A 25,580-nucleotide genomic window follows, 5' to 3' on the forward strand; every position below is an offset into this window, starting at 1 on the left:
TAGTACTTTATGTGAGACAAAACAGTGAAAAGTTGCGGCATCGGTTTTAGTTTAGAAGAAAATGACGTGCGAGAAACTAAAATAAATCGATAAGAGAGCGGTCACGATGTCAGACAAATGAAAGATGGATAATTGTTTCGTCGCATGTGGCTGTGATGATAACGGAGGAGTAACCACAGCCGATTTGGACCGGTATACGGACAAGATAGAAAATGTGCTCAACGATGAGAAAGGCAGGAAGTTCTTTAGAAATTTTATGTTTACATCGAGGATGAAAGACGGTCGGCGTACACTAGATTTCTGGGAACATGTCGAGAGGCTACTTAATTACAAAGAAAATACTGAAAGTGGATCTTATCGTTCGTATCTGAGAGACTTGGACCGGTTAATAGATGAAGCTGAGAGGATAGAGGAACTTGATTTCGCTACTATGGAGAAACTAACGATCGCCCGCGATTCTGAAGACAAAGAACAGATATTTGAAGCACTCAGATTACTGAAAGTAGAATCCACTAAAGCACTTAGGAGAGAATATAATGCTTTCAGACGTCAATATATTAAGAAATGAGATTTTTCGAGCACTAGCAGTGTCTTGCATTTGAAGCATTTTTAAAATTGGCGCCATCCCTGTTAGACTGTTTTTTATAAAAATATGGGTGTTTGAAGCATGATTCATTGGACACGTATATTTTAGCCTACGTAATGCTTATCTATTGTAAGAAAAGTACAAACATGATGGAATTGATGTACATTTTAATTTAAGTAGGTCAGTTATGCACCTAATAAATTAGTTGCCTTGTTAAGTGGTGTTTAGTCAGACAATTCACCGGAAAATACATTATTTAATTACATTTAAGCGACTTTTAATTACCTCTTTCCATAATATGTAGGTATATATGTGTCGTATTTATGTCGCTCTGAAAAAAAGGTGATTTACTGATCCCACAATGACCCTACCTATATATTTTGGTATCTGCCGATATCTTATCACCCTTATCACCATAGACATAGTATATACAAGTAGTTATAGACATGAAACCGAGCGACCATATTCATGTATGGCAGCATAATCCATTCCATCCATTTTCTCTTTCACTTGTAAATTTCGGTATTTCGCCATCGCCTCCTTGCTATGATGCTATAACCCGACCATAAAAATGCCCGGTCGGTAATAAAGACAAAGCATGGCACTATTTTCTCTTTCCTCTTGTCGGAATCGCAATAAAACTGTCTTTCTCTATCAAAGAGTGTCAGGCCCTTGCTTATCGCAAGGCATTGCAAATGCCTTGCGATGTATCGGTCGGTATATTTCGTCTATCTTACAACTCACAATGTAGGTGCTAGACAGGAGGACCAAATTGTCGGTAAATAAGAACAAAAAAAACCGGCCAAGTGCGAGTCGGACTCGCGCACCGAGGGTTCCGTACTTTTTAGTATTTGTTGTTATAGCGGCAACAGAAATACATCATCTGTGAAAATTTCAACTGTCTAGCTATCACGGTTCATGAGATACAGCCTGGTGACAGACAGACAGACGGACAGCGGAGTCTTAGTAATAGGGTCCCGTTTTTACCCTTTGGGTACGCGGTACGCAACCCTAAAAAACTATCTTTTGGGTACTACTACTAACAAAGATAGTATGATTCTCTCTGTCATGTTTGAAATGAGACAGTCCTTTGACAAACTATATTTTGGTATCATTGCGTGTGCGGTGCTTAGCGCTACTCGCAGATATAGTTGGTCAAACCCATTTGTCAGTATGTAAGAACAAAAAAAACTACTCATCCTTTTCTTTTGTATGCTAGTACTAGTGTAAGACAAATATAGTATGATTCTCTCTATGTTTAAAATGAGACAGTCCTTTGACAAACTATATCTGTCGATATCTGCCTAGGAGGATATAACCAAACGGAGACGCCAAGTCTGTAATTTTCTGCGTGTTCAGATATTTTCGAGCACCCCGGCCGCTCCGATATATCTGATGGCGACTTTACATAATCACAAAAGTTGAATGCCCTAACGGGATAAAATATCTTGTAGGAATATTATATAATGAAAAGCTGACACAATTGAGACTTGAGACGTTTAATAATTAGCTGGTGGGGTATAAATACTTCCAATTAATTTTCCTTTACTGTCGTATGCGTAAATGAAAACATTAGGGATGACAAGCTGAGGGGCATGTATTATCTTTACCTTCCATAGCATGTATGTAGAGAACTCTTTGCTTGTATGTCAATTGTCAAATTATTTAGATTTTCAGTAGGTCCACAATTATGGATGGTATAGAAAGGATGCCAATCTCTTATGGCAGAATTGTTGCAAAAGTGACTGCTTTCAGCTTTAAATAATAGTTCCTAATCTCTCCGGTGGCGCTAGTTAGGCTCTGGGACATGAGAATAACATGAACCATATAAGGCTCAAGTCATTATTCTGAGATATAAGGCAACAAATAACCCGACCAAATTACGTAGGTTGTTTTTGGTAGTATTTCGGTGTATGGTGGCGCCGCCTAATTACTCTTTTTTGATGGACACTTTTCATACATAGAGATTTGGCTCCTTTATATAGTCTCCATGTCCACAATACTACACAATGTGGTCTAAAAGTATTAAGCATAAAGTTACAATACAAACAAATCATAATTAAGAATTGTTTATTATAACCTGACTAAAATGAGATTAAAACACTGCAATACTGCACATTAAATTATAGTCTGTATCTTTAGGTATTTAAAATAATGTAAACAAACCACAATTAGGTATTTTATTGGGCAAGAAAAATTAATTTAACTTGATGTGCCAAAACTTAAAGTATATTACTTACTCAACGTAACAACGAAGCTGTTGTAATCGTGCTGTTTTGTTAATAGGAATACATATATCGGGATGATTTGATTAATCAATAATAACTTAGTTTTGTAATATTTGCTATTACTTTGCCCTAGTAAAGAACCTAAAACGAGATCGAATATTTAGCCATTTGAGGGTAGATGAAAACATTACACGATTAAATGAAATAGGTTAAAGCCAGAATGATGAGGAACAGATCCAGGCAGTTTTCTATTTGGTTGGTTAACTGATAAATGTTTCAAGTACCCAAAAATGTAAAAACACATTGTTTACATTTATTTAACGTCTTAAAAATACAGACATAGTAACTAACATTTAAAATGACACCTACCTTTATTAATGTTATCCAATCAGTATTGTTAAAATATTGTAAATGCATAATTTACTGACATCAAATTATATAAATTACTGCTTTTCATTTAAGAGGCCGTAGTCGATTTTGGAGCAAAAATTTTAAATTGATAGATTTAGTCGTTGAAATTATACACGTTTTGTTACGTAATATCTAAATAACAAGTATTGGTTTCTATTAGCACGTCTTCTCATCTTGCCTTTTAATAATGAGGTCGCAAGCGTGCGTCACCGGTAATATATGAAAACAAGGGACAGTTTTTAAAAATTCATCAAAAATTTATGGTGGTATATTATACAAATTTATGTATAAGAATAGTTTCAACAAATGTTGTAGATTGTTTAAGTATCAAAATTACGTTGAAATTAAGTCGATTTTCAGAGAAATTGTCACTTGTTTTGAAGTAATTTCTGGAGAAAATTGATTTCGTCTAACTTTCATTTACACTACTTCAAAGTCATAATAATAAAAATGTAGACTGATAATCGTCAAGTACAGGATATGTGTAATACAAAATTACCATGTTTAGCCGTCCAAACTTTACGAAATTTACAAATAAGAGCGACAAAATCAGTGCTTTACGCGCGTTTACCTAAACGTCCATCAGAAAAGCAAACATTACTAATTTAGTGAGTCTGTTTTCAACAAATTGATCTGATAAAAGGTAAGATAAGAAGATGCGCTAATAGAAACCAGTACTTGTTATTTCAATTAGGTAACAAAAGGTGTACAATTTCACCGACTAAATCTATCAATTTTACATTTTTGCGACTAAAATCGACACCGGCCTCTTAACTTACAATAGTTATTTGTGCAACAAGAGAGGAAAGTTGGTTTTTCTTGCGAGTGTTTATTTTGAGTCCCGAGAAAGCGAAAGATTCTATAATTGAATCACGTGCGAAGCGAGAGATTCTAAATTAGAATCTTGAGCGCAGCGAGGGACTCAAAAACACGAGATGTAAAATAAATTTGCTCTCGTGTTGCACACATAATTTTTCACCTCAGTAGTGAGAACATATTAAAGGTTAAAATGTATTTCGAATTACACAGAATAATTCAGAAAAAAAAAATGTTATCAAAGTATGAAGTGGCAGTTCATGGACTTCACTAAATTAAAAAGCTACTTTGTTTCACTCCCTGGAGTAAGGAAAGTAGGCTTGTTCGAGCTGCTGAGGTGAAAAATACATTTACCTGCTTATCTACAAATTATATAAACTTCAATAAAATCTTATCACAATAATAGTAGAGTCCAATTCTCGAATAATTTCGTTTTAAATACATATATATCTGCTTAAAATAAATCACTAGGTTCTAGATTCAAGTTGCCTGCACTTCTAGGTCTTCTTCCATGAGTAGTACATCTCCAGTGGTTTGTTCACCTGAAATAAATAATTGATTTAGTGCTACACTTAAAAACTGAACTATTCCTCATTATTATTCACAACGACGGGACTTAATCGCGTAAAATAAGTCTTAATAAAGGGACAACGCCGTTCTTGAAACGTCGGAGGTAGATTTAAAACGTATTTTACGCGATTAAGTCCCGTCGTTGTGAATAAAATAATGAGTAAAAATCGTGAAAGTTTAAATCAGTGTTAAACTACTACTTTTTTACATCCTTTTAGTTCAGAGAGGAATACTCAGGGGCGTGGCACACTGCGTCCGATTTGCACGTCGCTCAAACTTCGGAGCCTAACGCGTCAAAGTCTAAATGAAGGTATTTCGTGTTTATAGAAAGCTAACATTTTCATTTTGGAAATGGAATACTTCGATTCTCATACAAAAATATGAGACGCTTCCGAAATTTTGTCATGAGGAAATTTCGCAATCTTGGAAACTTTCCGAAGGCACATTAGTAGGGTTGCTAGTTAACACATAATTAGTCATGAAACTCATGAATGTCATGATCAGCAGTAGTATTACAGTCTATTAAATATAAGTACCTACACATACCCTTTGTAAATAAAAATATTATTATACTTACGAATCACAATAACACTGATTTGGAAATAAGCCAAATAGAAATTGGTCCCAATAGGTTTATTAGGTTTTCAGTTTAAGAATGAATAATGACCAAGTTGTCAATATTGAACTCTAGATAGATCCAAGCAAGGGGGTCAGTGATAAGAGTATGGAAAGGTTAAATAAACATTATAATCAGTGATATAGGCAGAGTATAAATACCTAAACTTGGTAGAACAAAGTCATAAAGTGGAGACTGCCTTGCGATAAAATTTTTTGGACTAAAGTCCCGGCAACATACTATTTTTTTTTATGACTTAGTTATACCAAGTTTAGGTATTTATACTCTGCCTATTCCGTTTTGACAATTACCTTCCAAAACTTATCATTAATCTGGCGGAGGGTCTGCGAGCCAGATAGTGGCACAAACTGCCCTGGTGCTGGAGCAACATATATGCAGAAGTTGAGCAACCGGTATGCTTCAGGAAGCTCTGCATCGAGGTCCAGCGTGAGCCTCATTGCCAGGTATTTGCTCAGGTGGTCCACTGAAAACATTGGTGGTCAATTGGAATCAAAGAAGTGTGGACAGAATTAAGATGAAATTATAAACTAAATAGCAGCAAAATAGGTCCCAAGGGGGGGTAGTTAGGATTTTTCGTATTTTTTTTTTTCAATTTATTTAGGTAAACAAACAGCCACTACAACTAATACCAAAGATAGATATAACTCCGTAATAGATGGATACAGTCTAAGGAAAAAACGTGCCTCGAAAATCAAGAAAATTTGATTCTCGTTCAGAGGGCGCTACTAGTTTTGGCCTATAGTCGTATTGATGGCGTTGACGGTTTCGTTTGTTATTTAACAATTTTAACACATATCAGTGAAAGAACATGGGTCAAAATCATAATTTAATGCAAAATAAAAAAAACCTTTATCTATATTTAAATACATTCTATCATATTTTTATCAATCTTCATTTTTAGTTTCAAAGTGTGTCGACAGATGGCAGTGAATTTACTGGGGTTACAAAATTTACTATGACAGTACCGCTCTAGTATAAGTTACTCTATGCTAATACATATTATACTAATTACTACAATGTCTACAATATGTTTATTTGTCATATGTCATGTTTATTTAGTCAAGGTTTTTTCAATCCAACCAAACCTTTTATTATTATTATTGAAATGAGCATTTGAGTTGGTTGGTTCAAATTTTTCTAATAAGAATTGTATTAATTTACCTACTGTGTTGACAGACAAAGTTACTAATGGTTTGCCTTTGTCTTTGCCTTACTAGCAAAGTTATGTGTGTTGTACTATAATACTTAAATTTTGACTATATCATACACATGTAGTGAACGATCGTATTTTCACAGAAACACACTAAAGTGTTAAAATGCTATCAGCCGGTCTCATTACAAAAAGTACTGAGGTAGACTGAACTAGGATGACAAGTACGAATGTTTCCAAAGAAAATACGACGGCTAAGGATTGTTCACAACGTCTGTAACAGTAAATAAATAATAAATAAATATTATAGGACATTCTTACACAGATTGACTAAGTTCCATGGTAAACCCAAGGCTTGTGGTATGGGTACTCAGACAATGATAATATATAAATACTTAAATACATAGAAAACAAATCTCTCAAATCTGGAACAAATATCTGTGCTCATCACACAAATAAATGCCCTTACTGGGATTCGAACCCACAACCATCAGCTTTACAGTCAGGACCAAGACTGTGCTAAATACTTATTATGTAGCTTAGAATAAATTTAAAACTTAACTTTAACTTATTATGTACTTTTACATTAATGTTAATATCTGTATTGCAAAGAGATTAAAATAACTGAGTATACAATTGATAAAACAATGTATTAGAAAACAACCTACCAGAAGCATTAGCAGTAGTTTTAATGTATCTGACAGAGCTATCCCGCAGTGCCCTCATGAGCTGGTTGTCTCCGGTCATCTCTGTGGGGTGTGGCTTGAAGACCAGCTCAATCTCATTGGGGTTCAGGGGCTCGCCTTCCCCCTCTGTGTCCATGGAGTTCTCACCCTCTGTCCTGAAACAACAACCTTGGGTTTTGAAGATTTTTGACATGTGAAAAATACTTAAATTCTTTCTGTAGGCTGAGCATATGATTGACGCGACAGTATCTCGCTGCGAGATAGACTACCCGTCTTTTACGAACTGTATGAATTAAAGGGGGATGGGTAGTCTATGTCGCGGCGAGATACTCTCGCGCCAATTATGTACTAGCCCGGCTGTACACTCTTTGTTGCTTTTAAAAGTGTTTTGTTTTGTTTTAACTCTTTAACAGACCAGATTATAAGAAATCTTTAATTGAAGTCTGATTGCTACTTTATAGTTCTAAAAATTCTATTTAAGGAAAAAATACAAAAAGATGATGTTATAGGGTTGGCATTTTTTCCTTATTTATTTTATTTATTTAAGGATCACCAACGGATAATACATCAACACTAGTACATTACAACAAGGATAATTGACATTGACTGATGTTTAGCCACTTATAGGTGACCACAGCTCACACATGTATATTTCAAAGAGAGTATATAAACAACTAATGTAACTTATTGAATAAATTAACTTAACTTAAATATTACATTTACTTAAGGTAGAGAAGATAAACATGCAGACATAGACTTAAAGTAACAATAAAGTACCATGGGATTAAATGTAGAGACAATTCCTCTAATGTGACTTTAGGTGCGAGACAATAGAGTTTCTGTATTTAGTTTCAGAATCATTAAATATATCTATACTCCCGGAGTCAGGGATATCTTATTGTATCCTATGAAGGCCTAAAATGATGTATACAAGTAAATTATTAACAAAATCAAAGTAGAAAAGGCACCATAACAGTTGTGACTTGACAGAAACACTAGTGCCATAGCACGGGGGTGACATCGTCACTGAGTGACGAAACCCCATAAAAAAAATTAGATAATTTCATAGGTTTTTTAAGTGCGAAAACATTATGACGATAAAATTAAGGTAGTGGAAACAAAGTCTTTTACTCACCTGCCATCACTAGATTCACTTTCCTCGCTGCGCTCAGAAGTCAAAACAGACTTGGCTCTTTTAGTGATGCTCGTGTTTTTTGAAATGGAGCTAATATTGGACGGCACCGGCGATGGCGTGCTCCTCACAGAGGGGGGGTTGGACGTTGACTGCCCAGGAGGTGTGGGGTTACCCGTTGACGTCGCAGTGCCATCCTTAGGAGCCGACGAACTACTACCATTTTGAGCGTCCGACGCCCCATTAGAATTAGACAGACTGCTGTTATCATCCGCGCCTGCTTTACGCGACCGCTGAGGCCTGTTTTGAGACTGCAATTTGATCCCCTCTGTTATCGAATTCACTAAAGACGCCTGCGAGTGAGACATATTCAGTTTGGCCAACACTCGCTCCTGATGAGCCTCATACTCATCCCTGCTGGGATATATCTTTGATATCAATAAGTCGAAATTAGGGTCCGGTCTCAGAGAACGTTTCGACACTAGTTTCTTACGACATGTCGGGCATTCTTTGTTCCCTGATCGCAGAGCGGTCACGATGCAATCAGAGCAGAACCTGTGGAGACATTCTTTCGTCGTCATCGTCTTCTTCAGCATATCCAAACAAATTGGACACATTAATTCGCTGTGCAAGCTTCGTGGGGACACCGCGATTTCGGTAGCGTCCGTTATCACTTCTTGAGGAGTCCGGTGCAACTCGTAAAGGGATAATTCCCATGTTTTGTTCTGTGGTGGCTCTGTTGACGACATTTTTACTCAGAAATATTTGTTTATCCCAATTAAAAACACCAATTACAACTTATTTTGACAATTTTGACATAACACTTCCTACCGAGGGCGAGCCGCCGCCGCCATGTTCAATTTTTTTTTTTATCGGCTGTCACTAAAGTTGCAGTGATGAGTAACCAACCATTCAGCCAATACAATGTCGCTTAGGCTTCATACGCGAGCGCTTTTTAAACGCGCGTTAAAAAAGCGTTTGAATGACACAAATATGGAAACCTGTGTATTATTTATTCACACGGTGGCGGTAGCGCTTTTTATCAAATTGATTTTCAACTTTAAGCCTTGGTCTTTAAATCGAATGAGAGCTAACGCGTATGAATTCGCCGCTAGGGGCGCTAGTGTAGATGGTGGTCTTTTCCATAGTTCGAAATGTCAAATGTCACTTGTCACTTCAATGACAGTTTCAGTTGTTCTTTTGTCTTTTGGACCACCATCAACAGAGGCGCCAACTGGTGAGCAAAAAACGATAGCCCTCATTTAGCGTGAGGGCAGATTCAAGCACTTTTTTTAACGCACGTTACAAAGCGCTCGTGAGGAGGCCTTAGCGCAATACTGCAATGTTCTGCCACCAGAGTGCAGCACTAGCCTTTTTAGTAAACCATATAGTAACTGTACCTTTAACAGGTTTTTGACAAGATTGCAGAGATAATATAATATGACATTGATGCATCAAGGCGGTTTGTTTACAGACTCAAGAGGACCTACCGGGAAACGCGAAACCAAAATTCCGCTATCTGCCTCTGTATCGCTCGAATAATGCAAGAGTGACAGAGATGTTAGATAACGAAATTTCGATTTTCTTGTTTCTCGTGTCTCAGATTGTGGTAGTGGCTCCCCCTTCGCTATTCATTTTGTGTTGTGGGTTCGGGTTTGCGTAGCGTGGTGCTGGTGCATGGTGCATCACTTTGGTTTGCTATACTAAAGAAAGAGATACAAGAGATGATAATGAATGTTTGGGCAGATCCCTGACCAAGAAAAGTCTGCAACGATTTTGATCAAACTTCTATGACATTATGACGTAGGTATAAATAACACTTGCACTGCGTGTGCTATAACATACCACGAAGAAGATTCACAGTATTCGCAGCATAAAATATAAAGGCGCGTCCAGACGGGATGATCAAACTGACCAGTTTGGCCAGTCTGGCCCGTCTTATGCCTGTCTTGAAGCATGAAAATCGCAGCTCAATGAAGACTCGCTAAACACTAAACATAACACCTAACGAGCACTTACGCCCTCGCGCAAGAGAAATATGGGTGACCTGGAAGTCTTTGAAGAGATTTAAGTTCGGGAGTTGGCCGATCCAAAGACAACCTTTCTGAAATGGGGAATCAACCCGGGAATTTACTACGCGAATGTGGCGACTTAAAAACAACGCAACGCAACATATGATGCAGTGTTCCCTGTGTCCAACTAGAACCTCATAAAAGTTACCCCCCGGGGGTTAGAGTTGGCAAGATATTGGCAAAATATCTAGTAATTCCTTCACACGATAAGAAGAATCTAGCGTCCACGCGTACAAAACTTAAACTTCGTGCCATCTTCGTGCTCAGTCTCCGAAAAGAATACCTCGTTTAATAATCCCTATATCCCTATAATGACATTAACCCTTAAATGCATAATGATGTATATATGCATCGTATATTTGATGGTCCGTGGCTCAATATGCAGCTATCCAAAATCACATTTATTACTTTTATACAGCATGACACATCTATTTCAATTTATTAAAAAGTTATACAAAAAATCATGCATTTAAGGGTTAATAACCATTATAACCATTTTTGTTTCCATTTTTGTAAAAAGTGTCACGCTGCCTCGGCAACCTCACGAGCCAGACTAAATTGCTTCTCCTTTTATCATTTCAATTTATCTAAGCGCGCTACAATAATTCGTTTTGCTTTATTATTATGAACCGCCAACCCATCTCGCTAAACGCAGCAGTTACAAAGATCTAGTTTTTCTTTGGAAAATGTTATGTAAGTAAAGTGATGTAGAACTGGTTACCCTCGTTAGGGATTGGCTGACGTGTGTATTATTACACCGTTTTTACAGTTGGCAAAGAAGTGTAATGAGTGTTATTTGCTAGTTACAAACTGTAGGATGTCTCTAAGAAAAAACTTGGCTAATTAGGGATTTACATTTCCGCAGCAGCTTGTTAGACTTGATAAAAGGTGTTAAAGTGTATAAAAAAAAACTAAGAGAGGTGCTGTTTTGACTAAGTAAGTAGGCACCTAGTCTAGTTTCATATACTAATGTTAAGCGCTTATTATATTTACGCGGTCGCCGGGCACTTTTTATAGGAAAGTCAGTCGGCCTCCCTGTAGATGTAATAACTGTAATAAGTGCTTCATAATTTATAAAATAATTAGTTTAATTCAAATTACACACATGACGTGACACATCTGTTTTGGCATGCTAAAATATCAAGATAGTTAAAAATAATAATTGGAGATTATGTAGCCATTATTTTATCTTTGAATGTACCTAACTTTCATTACTTTCAAGCTAAATCTACCTAGCTCAACAAACCACATTGGTGCTAAGTACATTACGATTTACGATATAAGTGCGAAAAGTACTAAATCCGCAACGAGTAGGTATTATGTAACTGAAGACCCATTCGGTACATTTAGTCAATTAGACAGAGGAGTTTAAAGCGCATTAGAATGCTAAGTAAAGTAAGTACCTGCGAGTATAGGTACGTTAGGGAGTAATTAAGTTTTACCATTTACTAGTCTATCTAGCCAGCTAACCTAGTTTTAGGGTTGCCAACTTGCCACTTACTATTAAATTTTCATGATAATGGTAAATAATAAAACGATCCGCCTAAGCGTTCACCGTAGCCATGGACGTTATAAATATTCACATTGTAAACTTTTGCGGAAAGTATGAGAATTTTATACGTTTTTTTCCCCCCGTCAAAGGTGCGTCCATATGCGTCGTGGTCGTGCGCAACTTATGCGCAATCTAAAAATTTCGGATTATCTGAACTTAATGTGGCCCATAACCTATAACCGCTAATCGCTAAGCAGCCATGCTACTCATGCTTATGAACAATAAATGTATTAATTCGACAGTCTTATGCTAACATTAACATTTGCATCCCTTGCAGGATTAAGATGGTCATTTTGTGCAATTAGATTGTAAAATGGTTGGCCATTATGTTCCTTGAAACGGTTTTAACGGTTTTAATGTGTGCCGGCCCTAGATAAAATGGTATTCGTACTTTACAGAAATTACCGTAAGTGTAGGTTTTAACGTTAAATAGATACACTTCGTGAGTGCATAGCAAACTACTTAGCCGTCTGAACCGAACAGTATCTACAACTGCGCTTGTGTTTAAAATGTAAAACAATATATCTGTCAAAGGTTGTATCTGTATACTTACAGTACCTACACAGTATATAATAGTTGTTGTTTGTTATAATTGTTGCGTAACTAAAGTGGGAATGGGCCGGCCATATCTGTCGCAGGGATGACGACCGATGGGGCCAGCGAGTACTGATCTGGAGATCTCGGCTGGGAAGCCGAAGGGACGGAAAACCACGAGCCAGATGGTCGGACGACATTAGAAAGACGGCAGGGCCGACCTGGCATAGAACCGCTGCATTCAGGAATTTCAGAACAATGTGGAAGTCCATGAAAGAGGCATAGGTTCAGCAGTGGACGCAAATAAATACCTATGCTGAGAAGAAGAAGAAGATAAAATTGTTACTGTTAGTATATTTAATAGTCACATTGTCGACAACTATTAAGAGAGGGAGAGAATAAATGGAGAGTCGTATTTAAATAGACCAGAGATACCTTTTAGTTTAGGGTATAGATGAGATTTTTACTCGTAGGAGTTGGCTGGACATTGACAAAGACTGCAAACTTTATTTTAGATATTACATACGTTAAGCAATGGTATAGAAACGCGCAGTTATATAGTGGTAAAGTAATTTATTATCCAGAATTTATAGCAAAAACTTGCTTAGGCACTTGTTGCACTGGCACTAGATAAGTGTTCGAACCCACGTTCTGGTTCGATCCCAAATTTTGCCCATTTAAAGGTACAACCGCGTACACATGTTGGTTTTGGTTTTGAATGTACCCTGGATTTACCTGATTAGGAAGGGGGTTAATCGCCGGGTTGATGTTGCTGGTAATTATTTGTCCGTTTTGATTTGGCTGTAAGATTATGGCTTGCTGCCCTTGCTGGTTAGGTATTTGCTGAATTAGTCCGTTCTGATTTGGCTGCAGAAGTATTTGCTGGTTCGGCATTGGAGAATGCTGATTTAACAAAATAGGCTGAGTGGATTGGGTTAACAATGTCTGTTGATTTCCGGGTTGACTGATGAGTAGCTGGTTTGGTTGCTGATATGTCTGAATTGGTTGAGCTATCAGTTGTTGCTGGTTTAAAAGTGGTTGCTGATTAAGAGGTAATATTTGCTGTTGGTTGCCGTATAAAGGTTGTGACCCTGTTTGTTGAGCAACTAAGATCGGTTGATTTTGCTGAGCGGGTTGTTGATTCATCGGATAAAAAGGCTGAGACTGAGGTTGGCTGATTTGATATTGCTGGATCTGATTTGGTTGCTGAGTTTGGAAAGGTTGCTGATTAATCGGATGTTGATTAGGATACGGTTGTTGATTATGATAAGCTTGTTGTATAGGAGTTTGCATATTTTGGTACTGTTGCTGATTGTTTTGGTAAGTTTGTGGCATTGGTGGTGGGGTGTAGCTGGGTTTCTGTTGGTCAGGCTGATGCTCGTAAACCGGCGCTGGGGGGCCGTATAGAACATTCTGTGCTTCCTTGTTGATATCGTTTAATTTGTTCTGCTCAGATTCGACAGGCTGGGTTGCTTGTCCGTCTTTCTCGTTTATACGGTTGAGGGCATCAGCGGAGATGAACACTGGAACGTATTTTGGGTTATTGGAGGCTGTTGGGTTGCCAGGAGGAACTGGGTTACCGGTCGCAGAAGCGGCTAATGCTGCCGTTATCTGGAATAAGGATCAGAAAAATGACATCCTGTATTGTCATACAAAAGAAAAGAATTACACAGTTACACTCCTACTCTAGTTCCTACTCTACAAGTACACATTATCCTACTTTATAATGTCAAAATAATTTGCCAAATAAGTAATACCAGTGAAGGTTTCATTTGCCAAATTTTAATTTATTAGAATTAAAATTTCCACTAAAAAGACAAATGAATCAGTGCGGCTGGCGTGCATCAAGCAAGTTATATCTAAAATACAGTCGTTATTTCAGCTTTAATATAGTATTTACTATTTACTAGTTCTAAGTACTATTTTCTACGTCAACTTACCGTTAAAACAGTTGCTAATTTGAGGTCCATATCGCAGCCTTAATATCTCACTAATGAGCCTTGAAGGCAGCGATATTCGCTTTATAGTTTTCATTAACAGTGTTAATTTGATCATAATGAATTTAACACTTATCACGATTAATAGCTATTTATAGGCATTATAAATCAATGGGTATAACCCCGGAAAAACACGGGCAAATTGATAAGGTGCGTACCTACAGATCTGATTTTTTTGAAACACTACCATGAATGAATAAGCAATAATAAATAACTACTCCAGTTATTTATTAGATTCATAAAAGTGGACGTTACACAAACAAGTTTATACTAACAATTTTGACAATTTAAAAATTAATAATATTGTTTTTTTTTTAATTCTTGATATGAACACAACATGCTTGTAATTTTAACGTAACATTAAATAGTTATATTAGCCGACAATGCTGTCAGGCAGCACTTCCAAGTCTAGCAGCGACCGTCCGATCGCTTTTACATCGACTCCTAATACCGATCCTAAAGGAGAGCCAGATCCACCATTTCCTACGCTACCACCACCGGTCCCACCAGATCCGCCACCAGATCTTCTACCAGATCCACCATCAGATCCGCTGCCAGATCCGCCAATGCTCTCAGGCAGCACTTCCAAGTCTAGCAGCGACCGTCCGATCGCATCTACGTCGACTCCTAATACCGATCCCAAAGGAGAGCCAGATCCACCATTTCTTTCGCTACCACCACCGGTCCCACCAGATCCGCTACCAGATCTGCTACCAGATCCGCTGCCAGATCCGCCAATGCTCTTAGGCAGCACTTCCAAGTCTAGCAGCGACCGTCCGATCGCATCTACGTCGACTCCTAATACCGATCCTAAAGGAGAGCCAGATCCACCATTTCCTTCGCTACCATCACCGGTCCCACCAGATCCGCCACCAGATCTGCTACCAGATCTACCACCAGATCCGCTGCCAGATCCGCCAATGCTCTTAGGCAGCACTTCCAAGTCTAGCAGCGACCTTCCGATCGCATCTACGTCGACTCCTAATACCGATCCTAAAGGAGAGCCAGATCCACCATTTCCTTCGCTTCCATCACCGGTCCCACCAGATCCGCCACCAGATCTGCTACCAGATCTACCACCAGATCCGCTGCCAGATCCGCCAATGCTCTTAGGCAGCACTTCTAAGTCTAGCAGCGACCGTCCGATCGCATCTACGTCGACTCCTAATACCGATCCTAAAGGAGAGCCAGATCCACCATTTCCTTGGCTACCACCACCGGTCCCACCAGATCCGCCACCAGATCTGCTACCAGATCCACCACCAGATCCGCTGCCAGATCCGCCAATGCTCTCAGGCAGCACTTCCAAGTCTAGCAGCCTCCGTCCGATCGCATCTACTTCGACACCTAATAGCGATTTATTTGATCCACCAGATCCGCCAGCAGATCCGCCACCAGATCCGCCAGCAGATCCGCCACCAGATCCGCCACCAGATCCGCCACCAGATCCGCTACCAGATCCGCCAGCTCCACCACCGATACCACCACCGCCGCCGGCACCTCCAGACCCTCCACTCTCAACATTAGTGACTACTAAAGCCTGTATCAGTTTAGAGACGATGTTCTCCAGTGCGTGCTCGTATCTTGAGGAGCAGACAACGCGAGGTACGACGCGCGGCTGCAGACCGCAGGGCCTGGCGCGGCGCAGTACGTACCTGCATTCCGATACCTGGAGGAAAATATTTGATAGGTAATTTTTTTTGACAAAGTAACTTTTGAGAAAAAAAATAAGCGACTTTTCTTCCGAGAGTAGGTAAACACGAGGTACGATAGAAATACCTGTGCAGGCCTACATCGTCAGGCGTAGTTACATCGACAAAGGCCAAACAAAAAAAACGGGATGACAAGGTGTTACGAAAACTCGCGTGACTAATTTAATATTATTGTTTATTTTTGTTCTTGACATGAACATTACATATATTAGCCGACAATGCTGTCAGGCAGCACTTCCAAGTCTAGCAGCGACCGTCCGATCGCTTTTACATCGACTCCTAATACAGAGCCAGATCCACCATTGCCTTCGCTACCACCACAATTTGATTTAATTTAATTTCCATACATTATTTAAGTTTGTATGGCGTTTTATAACAACGATCGCTATCTTGGCTAGCCCCTCGTCATATTAATAGATTGATTTCTTCAGGATCCCTTCATTAGAAACTGATTTATAAATCTGATTAATTTGCGCGACCTCCATGTATATTGGTTTTTCAAGGATAATTCTTTATCATGTGAACCGAATTCCATTTCTTTTTTTTTTATTTGAAAAATGTGTTTTTAGTGTAATCTTATAGAAATTTCAAGTATGATAAACACTTGCAAAGGGGGTTAAATAACAAATAAAATTTTGAAATGTTTTTTGATAATAAAAAAAAAAGGTTATCAAGATAGAGGTGTGACGATATTTTTGGTCTAATATTTATGATAATGTTAATGTTATGTAAAAAATTCATAATTTTTCGTTGGTAAACTTCAGAGATAAGGGGGAATGGTATTTTTTTTTCACATTTTCATTCATAAATCGATCTATTCACAACAACGGGACTTAATCGCGTAAAATAAGTTTTAAATTTACCTCGGACGATTTTGTCCTCGAAACGACAAAAGTCCCGTCGTTGAATAATTGTTTTGGAATGTACAAATTAGGCTCTTTCAAATGACACCCCATTTGACCTAGTAACTAAACTTTGAAAATTTGCCCCCTCTTCATATTGGGCATTTTCCATGGTTAATAAAAATTAATTAAAAAAATAACACTGTCAATGTATTTGGGTTAGCGTTATTCATGACTATTCTAAATTTCAAGTTCTCCAGATATTTAGCAATGTAACAGACGGACGGACGGACAGTCACAACATAAGGGTTCCTTTTGTACCTTTTTGTTACGGAAACCTAAAAACGAAAACCTCCATGAATTGACGACGATATTCTTCCTTCTTTCGAAATTTTGAAACCAGTTGTAAATTATTTTGGATGCAAGAGGTCTTAACGTCAAATGTTTCTTTCAACAGTACCTGTACCTACTCATATAGTAATCGGATATAAACTTTAGGTATTTTATGTTAATAAAATATTTAGGGCACTCACCTCCCATAGGGTTGCTATCAAAGCCAAGAAAACAAGTCTAACGTACACCATAGCTATGGTTTACGTAAGGCTGATATTTAAAAAAAAGAAGCACGTTCTATTTATATATATAATATATATAGGAATTTATTTAGGGCAATTTCATCACAACCTAGTGACCTACATTGGTTCACTACAAAACCCGATAATAGGACCAAGTACAAGTCAATAATGAAGACTGAATATCATTATTACGGTTGCGTAGTTTACGAGTATTCTCTTCTCACGCCGTAACACAAATTACACAAACTATCCTTCACGGATGACTATGGCTGAACAATATATTATTATAAGTAAGTATGGCCAAGTCACTCGATTTCTCTGAATGTGGTAAATTCGCAGAATAACAAAAATATGCTTTTACATGCAATAAAACTATTTAATTTGACAGCCATTAGTCCTTTATGGACTACGGTTTTGTCAAAAGTGTTTTTACATGACATAAAATGTAACTATGAAGAATAACAGTCTTTTTATGTTCGTGTGTCTGGCAAATACGAAATACTAGTGTAGGTAATACGCATGTTATATTGTGACATGTGCCTATACCTAGGTGTTTGATCACGTACCGAGATTGAATAAGTGTGTCACATGTGAAAGAGGTAAAACGTGGTATATCATAATATTAACAACTTCTAATTCTTTGTATTTTTTTAATATTCCGCCAATAGACAACGACCCGCCAACTTCGGAACTATTTAGCTAATGCCTTCATTCGTTCTCGATTGACGAGTTGCCATTTTTACACGACTGCGCAAAAAAGAGAGTGTAATGTTTTCAGCGTTCATGTATGTATATATGTGAGTTTCTTTTTTATAACTTTGAAACGAATACATGTCACTAAAACATTGAATATAATTTTGAAAACTAACCACCTAGGTATAGTTTCTGATTTTTCCTGTGTCCCATTTCGCTTTAGCGCTCAGTTTAAAAAATGTTCGGAATCGGCTCGGTGTCAAGTAGCGTTATTAACTGTAAAGGGATAATTTGTTCGACCTTCCACAGTCAGCCCATCGTCCATCACTCCGCACCGATACTGATTGACGATGCGCTCGCTACCTGATCTATCGTCGGGTACTGGGTACAGTACAGGCCGTGTACATGGTGCTTGGAAGGTTTCGGAAGTTTCGCTATGTCCGTTTGTCCGTCCAAGACTTTAACGATCACGGAGATCTTTAGTGCTAGAAAGCTGCAATTTGCCATGGATGAAAAATCAATCATGCCGACAAAGTTATACAAAAAGTAGTAAAAAATTGGGTGCACGTAAAGTGTTTTTTTTTTCACCTCAACCCTATGGTATGGAGTGTCGTTGGATTAGTCTTTCAAAACGAATAGGGGTTTTCAATAACCATTTTTAGGCTTTCGTACCCAAAGGTACTTATACTTAGGTAATAATAGTACAATGTTTAATACAATTGTTTCTGTCTTATAGAACATGATGCATTTGAAAAAAAAAAACTTTCATTGAAGTGGGTTCAATAATAATAACCAAATCCATTCTAGTTGAATAAAAGCTAAAAAAAACACCTCTTCATAATGTCAAAAAAATTCCACTGCGAAAGTTCCTTGTTGGTTTTATTATTTTTTCGCAACTGTATTAAAAAACGTCGTTCGATACACGTGCGGAAATGTCATTCTTCACGCGTCCCGAGCCTACGGCTCGTGGCAAGATATCTTGGTACTCGTTAAGTAATACATACATACTTTCCGCACTAGCATCGAAATGTTACTATTTTGAGTTATCGCATGCAAAAAGTTTTCTCTGTTGGTGAGTTGAGAAACGGCAACCACACACGTAAAAAAATTTGTCATCGCCTCCCGATATAGTTTAGATATGTTCTAAGAACAAATTAAATTATTTTCTATGAAAATATTTTAATTTGTGGTTTTTCAAGTAGACACACTACTATTTAAACTATAAACTGAAATAAATGTCATATACGAAGGAAAAAATGACCAAAGCCTCCAGTGTCCAGAGCTGGAATCGAACCAGCGTACCCTGTTTACCGGACAGGTGCCTGAACCACCGTGACTGATAGCCGAGCGGTTCAGGCACCTGTCCGGTAAACGGGGTATGCTGGTTCGATTCCAGCTCTGGACACTGGAGGCTTTGGTAATTTTTTCCTTCGTATATGACATTTATTTCAGTTTTTAGATATGTTATTGTAAATTTAAAAAAATCGTCAGCCGGTTGTATCGCGATGGGAAGACCGTAAGATGGTCGTATATACAAATGTAAAAAATACCCGCCTTACCTCTTTTTGATAAAAGATTATAAAACTTTGCTAAAATCATGAAAGCTGACGATATTATTAAAACTCTTTCTTTCCGAGCATCCTGTATGTTTGACCGAGCGCTTAGCTTTGGTTCAACTCAGCAAGCAATTGGAATTAATCCTAATAGTATCCATCATTCGATACAGGATGTAAGTACACAACTGACATCGGGAATTACCACTTGTCAGTTGTATCTCTAGCAATTATGGTTTTTACAAGCTTTTGTATCGAAATTGTAAAGCAGACCTAGTAGCAGAAATAGTACCTACTCATCCTATTAGTTTTACTAGCAGTCAAGAGTGTGATGGTAATAACTATCATTTTTTTTACTCTAGTTTTTTAAGTATCTTTTTTTTACACTAGAGTCTAGTACATAGCTGCCTCTCTGCGGACCTGCATGCAGCACAGTGAAGAGTACCAGGCTTATGTAAGCTGGTAACTACTTAATTATGTTTTTGATGTATTGCGTACGATACATAGGTATTCTTCGAGCATCATGTCTTCAGTTTTAATTTAGAAATTAGGTCATTGACTTAAATTAGATAAGCCGATGGTTAGGTTAGGTATCAATATGGTCAGTACGGTCAATAATCAATCGCAAATGGGAAACTAACACGCGATGACTTTCTTTTTCACTCTCCTGCATGTCCTCAAATATATCAAAACGTCCAAGAAAGGTTGTAACGTCTGAAAATTTCCAACAAGTTATACCCTTTTTCTTCTAAGATAACAAAGTACTGAAAGTACCTAGTTCTAAATAAGTGTAATCAGCCTTGTTTTAATTATATCCACTCGCCATTCTAAGCCAAAGAGTTTCCCTCGTAAACGCTAATAATGTTACTTATACTTAGGCACCTTTATAATTAAAATGACATATTTTTTTATGTAAACGACTAGAGAGTGCTGTTAATACTTATATCAAAGTAGGTACAGTCAAAAAAACACTCTTTTTTTTTAATACCACGTCGGTGGCAATCAAGCATACGGCCCGTCTGATGGTAAGCAGTTACCGTAGCCTATAGACGCCTGCAACACCGGAGATATTACACGCGCGTTGCCGACCCTATCACTCCTCTCCCTCGTTGAGCTCTGGGAACAACATGATGGGATATTTCGAGAAACCCAAAAATGTAAATGTGACACTGATACGCTGCTTAGTATTAGGCCGGCCCTAAGCTTCGTCGGTATGAATTTATGTATAAAATTCAATACTTCCACCGGGTCTTGAAAATCACTACATACTTAGTATAAAACAAAGTCACTATCCGCTGTCTGTATGTCTGTCCCTTTGTATGCTTAGATCTTTAAAACTACGCAACGGATTTTGATGCGGTTTTTTGATAGTGATTCAAGAGAAAGGTTTATATGTATAGTTTGTAAAGGTTTTGTGTAAATTAGTTGAACTATCCGTGCGAAGCCGAGGTGGGTCGCTAGTATGAGTTATACGAATGACAGTACGGATGAATGATGAATGAACGGAACACACACAGGTGGAAAAAGTATGGAGATATAAATACAAGTTTAAAATGATACTGACAGTTTCATACACGCACAACCACGTATAGGCCGTGAAATGTGTCAATCAGCGGGCAAATTATGGATGGATTGATCCTCGTGGTTGAAATAACGCGGTTGAAAGAGACAAGATACCTAAATTGTCTTTATCACGCCGTCATGAAGATAAATGTGACATTGTCGCTTGTCGATAAGGTTGATTTCGAATTGAAGCTATATGGAAATAGCGCCTTATTGACAACCGACAATAAGTACCCTCTTGGTTGAAAATGGCACAAATAGGAGTAGGACTATACAGCTGTGGTATAGGCTAAGTTCAGTAGGTACCTACATTTTGTTGATTTGATTTTTAGGATCTTTTAACTGCGTGTGCAATAGGTATAGATTAAAATTTATTTCATAATTTATTCAATTATCACTCTAATAGTCTTTTTATATTTAATTCAGAAAGCTACAGATGACAGCTGTCAAAGTATAAAAGAAAGTGACATGATCAAAGAAAGTGTAATGCAATTAAGTACAGAGATCTTTCTCGATGTGTCAAGATGCGTTGCGCCGTGTCAAACATGTGGATCAATCTAATCTAATAAAAGTAAAGTGACAGGCGACTGCTGATCTTAAGATGAAATTTAAAAATAGAAATTGCAAAAAAATGTAAATAAAAATAAATTAATTTCACTTAAACTATCGTGAGACATATTTCAAAATATTTATCGGTACGGTCGTGCCTGAGGATGGATTCCCAAAGAATCCGAAACATGTCGCCAAAAGCGACTAAAAATAATAGTGAGTAAAAACCGTACTGATAAATATTTATAAATTAATTTCGTTACACATATTAAAGTTACTATGTCACTAAAAGCGTCAAGCCAAATTCAGTCTATCTATACCGGTTTACGTTTTTTGTCATTTTTATTGAATTTGTTGTAGGCACACTATATTTTTTACGGCGTATCTACGTCCAACCAAGCTGGAACGGAGAAATATCCCAATGAGCCAATGACTTTTCTAGAAAGTTTAAATAGTACTACAGTTTCCTTTTATTTCTTAATATATACTTAAACTTAATAATTTTAACTTATAAATATTTAAGTCTGTTTCTGAGTATTATTACATCGGGGAATTATCATATATTATATATGTAGGGTAATTGTTCATCATAACTGGAGCTTCCGCGAGTCTTAATCATAACTCTCCAAGAATATCGTGAGGCTAGAAATTTAAATTGATTTACCAGTTAAAACTTAAACTGTACCTACTTACTTAAATAGAACTTTAAACCTAGCACTTTATTTTTACACTTTTAGTGATAAAAATTATTAAATAGTAATTTGCTTTACTTGAAAAATACTTAAACAAAGGTTACAGGACGTGTTACATTTAATAGACCGTCTTTCGCGACAATAACAGCTATTATGACATATATTAGAATTGGACGTATAGGCGGTCAGTAACCACTAACTAAACTAACTACGAGTAGATATGTCTATGTCGCAGGCATTTTGTAAAAATCCGCCGTTTACAAACTGCGCCGTCAATGTAAAAAACGCGAAGCATAAGGTAAAACACCTTATGGCATTAACGGCGCCGTTTGCATTTTGCCGCGGCATTTGGAGTCGAATTAGTTCTTTGATTTACCACGCGTGGCGCTGCACATCAAAACTATGAAAAACGGGGTTTCCATTAAATCTGAAGTTCGTCGGACTGTTTCTTTTCAAAAAATATTTCCTTCACAACTTTCTGGGCGGTTTGCCCTGCGGGCATTGTAACTACCTAACGATCCTAACCTTTGCGGAGCTCCGTCTAGGTGTAAAGTTTAAGTTTTCTTTAAGTCATGTTCACCCTAACAAAACCCACAACGTTTGACGTTGACGCACTAACATAATGCCTTCGGTAATTTGCAATTTGCAAAAATGACGGCGCCGTTTATAAACGGCGGATTCTTACAAAATGCCTGCGACATATATACTTATTTTACAATTTTTGACAAAGCGTCAACTTTGGGCACACTGCGCTTAACGAAGTTGCTGCTTGCCGGCTTCGCCGAAAAGAAAAATAGTATATACACCTCGGCCAGTAAATAAGAAACCCTCAGATCACATGTTTGTCGACCTCGGGTTCGTCTCGACCGACAATTCCATGTGATCTGAGACACTTTTTACTTTACTGCCCTAGGTATGTAATATACTAGACTTCAACGCATTTCTTTTTAAACGAATGTTAGTAGTTAGTAGTTAATCCCTTATCTCTTTCAAGTCAATTTTTTTCAGGCTCTTGTTATGTACACTGGCCTAGGAACAAACTTGTATGACGGTGAACGCACATGTGCGTTGGGGGCTGTGAATGTGTTAAATAAACTATACATTGGTACCTACGAGCGCAAAACACGATTATAGTTCATAATCATCCACTACACAAATCATCATTAATCTAACAAATTAATAATGGTTTCTCAGAGACAATTTGGGAGTTCCTAATGACTTTTCTTACGCTACTCCTGCGGTTGTGGAGTGTAACTGTTAACGACTTGATTAAGTTTGGTATTTGCCACTTTGTCTATTTACTCATTCGTTATTCATACATGCATATAAGGTACAGATTTTGAATGTAAGTAGATTCGAATTCTGGATTGTACTAATGAGTACGAAATCAATAGCATTTAAAACTTTCGCGTTTTGAACACATAAAAGAATCAAATTTTAGCGGTCTCCCACGAATTTATTTTGTTTAAGTACCTATTTTCTACGTTTCAACGCAGGCTAGGCAGGGGCATGAATGGCATGATGGTGGTAGAGGCTACAATTATGATTTAATATGAGTAGATACGATCACAATTCATATACATACTATAAGATAGGTATCCCTAGCTCGATGGAGGTAACCTTCATGAGGAAACCGGACTAATCCAAACAGCACGTACTTGCAATAGGTACAAATGGTACAATATATAAGTACCTAAAAGTTGAAGAAAACTTTCAAGAAAAAAAGGAAACTTTCATTTCGGACATGGAAAATCTAGATTCCCATACAAAAATATGAGTAGCTTCCGAAATTTTACTATGTGGAAATTTAGCAGTTATCCGACAGCACATCGGGCAACGTTTCTTATGAAAGTTATGAAATGATATTGCGGAGACAATTTAATTTACTCTAACTGAAAACCTGATGGTTACCCTGATGGTAACACAGGTTACGCTTGTCTATGTCAACACAATTGATTGAATGATCGATTGGCCCGAGCAAGCCAATTTCTCCATATAAGATGATCCTCAGTGTCTGAGGCACTTCCGCGAAAAACGATAAGTAATTGAAATTTCTTTATCCGCCTCTCTATCACTCGAGCAGATAACGAAAATAACGAAACTTCGATTTTCGTGTTTCGCAGTAAGCCCTCTTGTGCTCGTCAGTAAACAAACCCGGCCGCCTGGCCACGTGTTTACCGCAGGCAAATCGCACGGGTAATGAGCCGGGCAATCATTTCCATCAATTTACTAGGGCCGCCGTCCACTGGCCTTACCAGAGGCAACAGGATTTTACATAAGGGGCATTCCAGAAAAGTGTCGGGTACATGACGCTATTTTTTAACACTTGTGGTACCTGGTTTTCCCGAGGGGCTACAGTATGGGGTTCTTCAAAAAAGGAGTGTACAGGTTTTTAAAGGGTCGACGGAGCTTAGGGCCGGCCTAATACTAAGCGGCGTATCAGTGTCACATTTACATTTTTGGGTTTCTCGAAATATCCCATCATGTTGTTCCCAGAGCTCAACGAGGGAGAGGAGTGATAGGGTCGGCAACGCGCGTGTAATATCTCCGGTGTTGCAGGCGTCCATAGGCTACGGTAACTGCTTACCATCAGGCGGGCCGTATGCTTGATTGCCACCGACGTGGTATATAAAAAAAAACCTGAAGCTAAAAAGCCAATATTTGGCATGATAACGTTTGTTAACTTTAAATTCAATGGTATAAAATACGGATTTCTGCAGGTTATTAAGGTAGCTGCGTTCCAGACAAAATAGACCTTTTTGTGGAATGCCCCTGAACATGCTCGAAAGAGAGTATGAGTCTGTGTAGTTATTTTGAGGCTGATCATCCGTGTAAATATATTTTCAGGCAGTTATTAGTTGTTCGAACAATGAAACAAAGCACAAAAACAGGCTTAATCTTGTTTATTCTGTGTATTTCCTTTCGGGACGGCTGGTTTACAACAAACCATTTATAGTATGCAGTAGTAGGTAAGTACTTTATTGTACAAATAAGAAAAACAAAACAGTGATTTCTTCCAGCTAACCTTTG

The 25,580-nt window shown here is 37.8% G+C and overlaps 3 protein-coding genes across 3 annotated transcripts; all 3 read right to left on the reverse strand.

Annotated features, from left to right (window-relative positions):
- Positions 1–4,448: 4,448 nt before the first annotated feature.
- On the reverse strand, positions 4,449–9,064 carry LOC134744355 (E3 ubiquitin-protein ligase RING1). The gene is made up of 4 exons (XM_063678133.1): positions 8,220–9,064; positions 7,067–7,239; positions 5,539–5,711; positions 4,449–4,583 (listed from the first exon to the last, which is right to left on the reverse strand). The coding sequence occupies exons 1-4, from the start codon at positions 8,963–8,965 to the stop codon at positions 4,539–4,541; spliced, it is 1,137 nt and encodes a 378-aa protein (XP_063534203.1). The 5' UTR covers positions 8,966–9,064; the 3' UTR covers positions 4,449–4,538.
- Positions 9,065–12,934: 3,870 nt separating this feature from the next.
- Positions 12,935–13,994, reverse strand: LOC134744357 (uncharacterized). Its single transcript, XM_063678135.1, has one exon. It carries the CDS (start codon positions 13,707–13,709, stop codon positions 12,951–12,953), a length of 759 nt encoding a protein of 252 aa, XP_063534205.1. The 5' UTR covers positions 13,710–13,994; the 3' UTR covers positions 12,935–12,950.
- A 584-nt stretch (positions 13,995–14,578) lies between these two features.
- LOC134744356 (uncharacterized) lies at positions 14,579–17,590 on the reverse strand. The gene is made up of 2 exons (XM_063678134.1): positions 17,459–17,590; positions 14,579–16,040 (listed from the first exon to the last, which is right to left on the reverse strand). The coding sequence occupies exons 1-2, from the start codon at positions 17,507–17,509 to the stop codon at positions 14,745–14,747; spliced, it is 1,347 nt and encodes a 448-aa protein (XP_063534204.1). The 5' UTR covers positions 17,510–17,590; the 3' UTR covers positions 14,579–14,744.
- Positions 17,591–25,580: the final 7,990 nt, after the last annotated feature.

This window comes from Cydia strobilella, chromosome 9, assembly GCF_947568885.1.
Source record: "Cydia strobilella chromosome 9, ilCydStro3.1, whole genome shotgun sequence".
Taxonomy (NCBI): domain Eukaryota; kingdom Metazoa; phylum Arthropoda; class Insecta; order Lepidoptera; family Tortricidae; genus Cydia; species Cydia strobilella.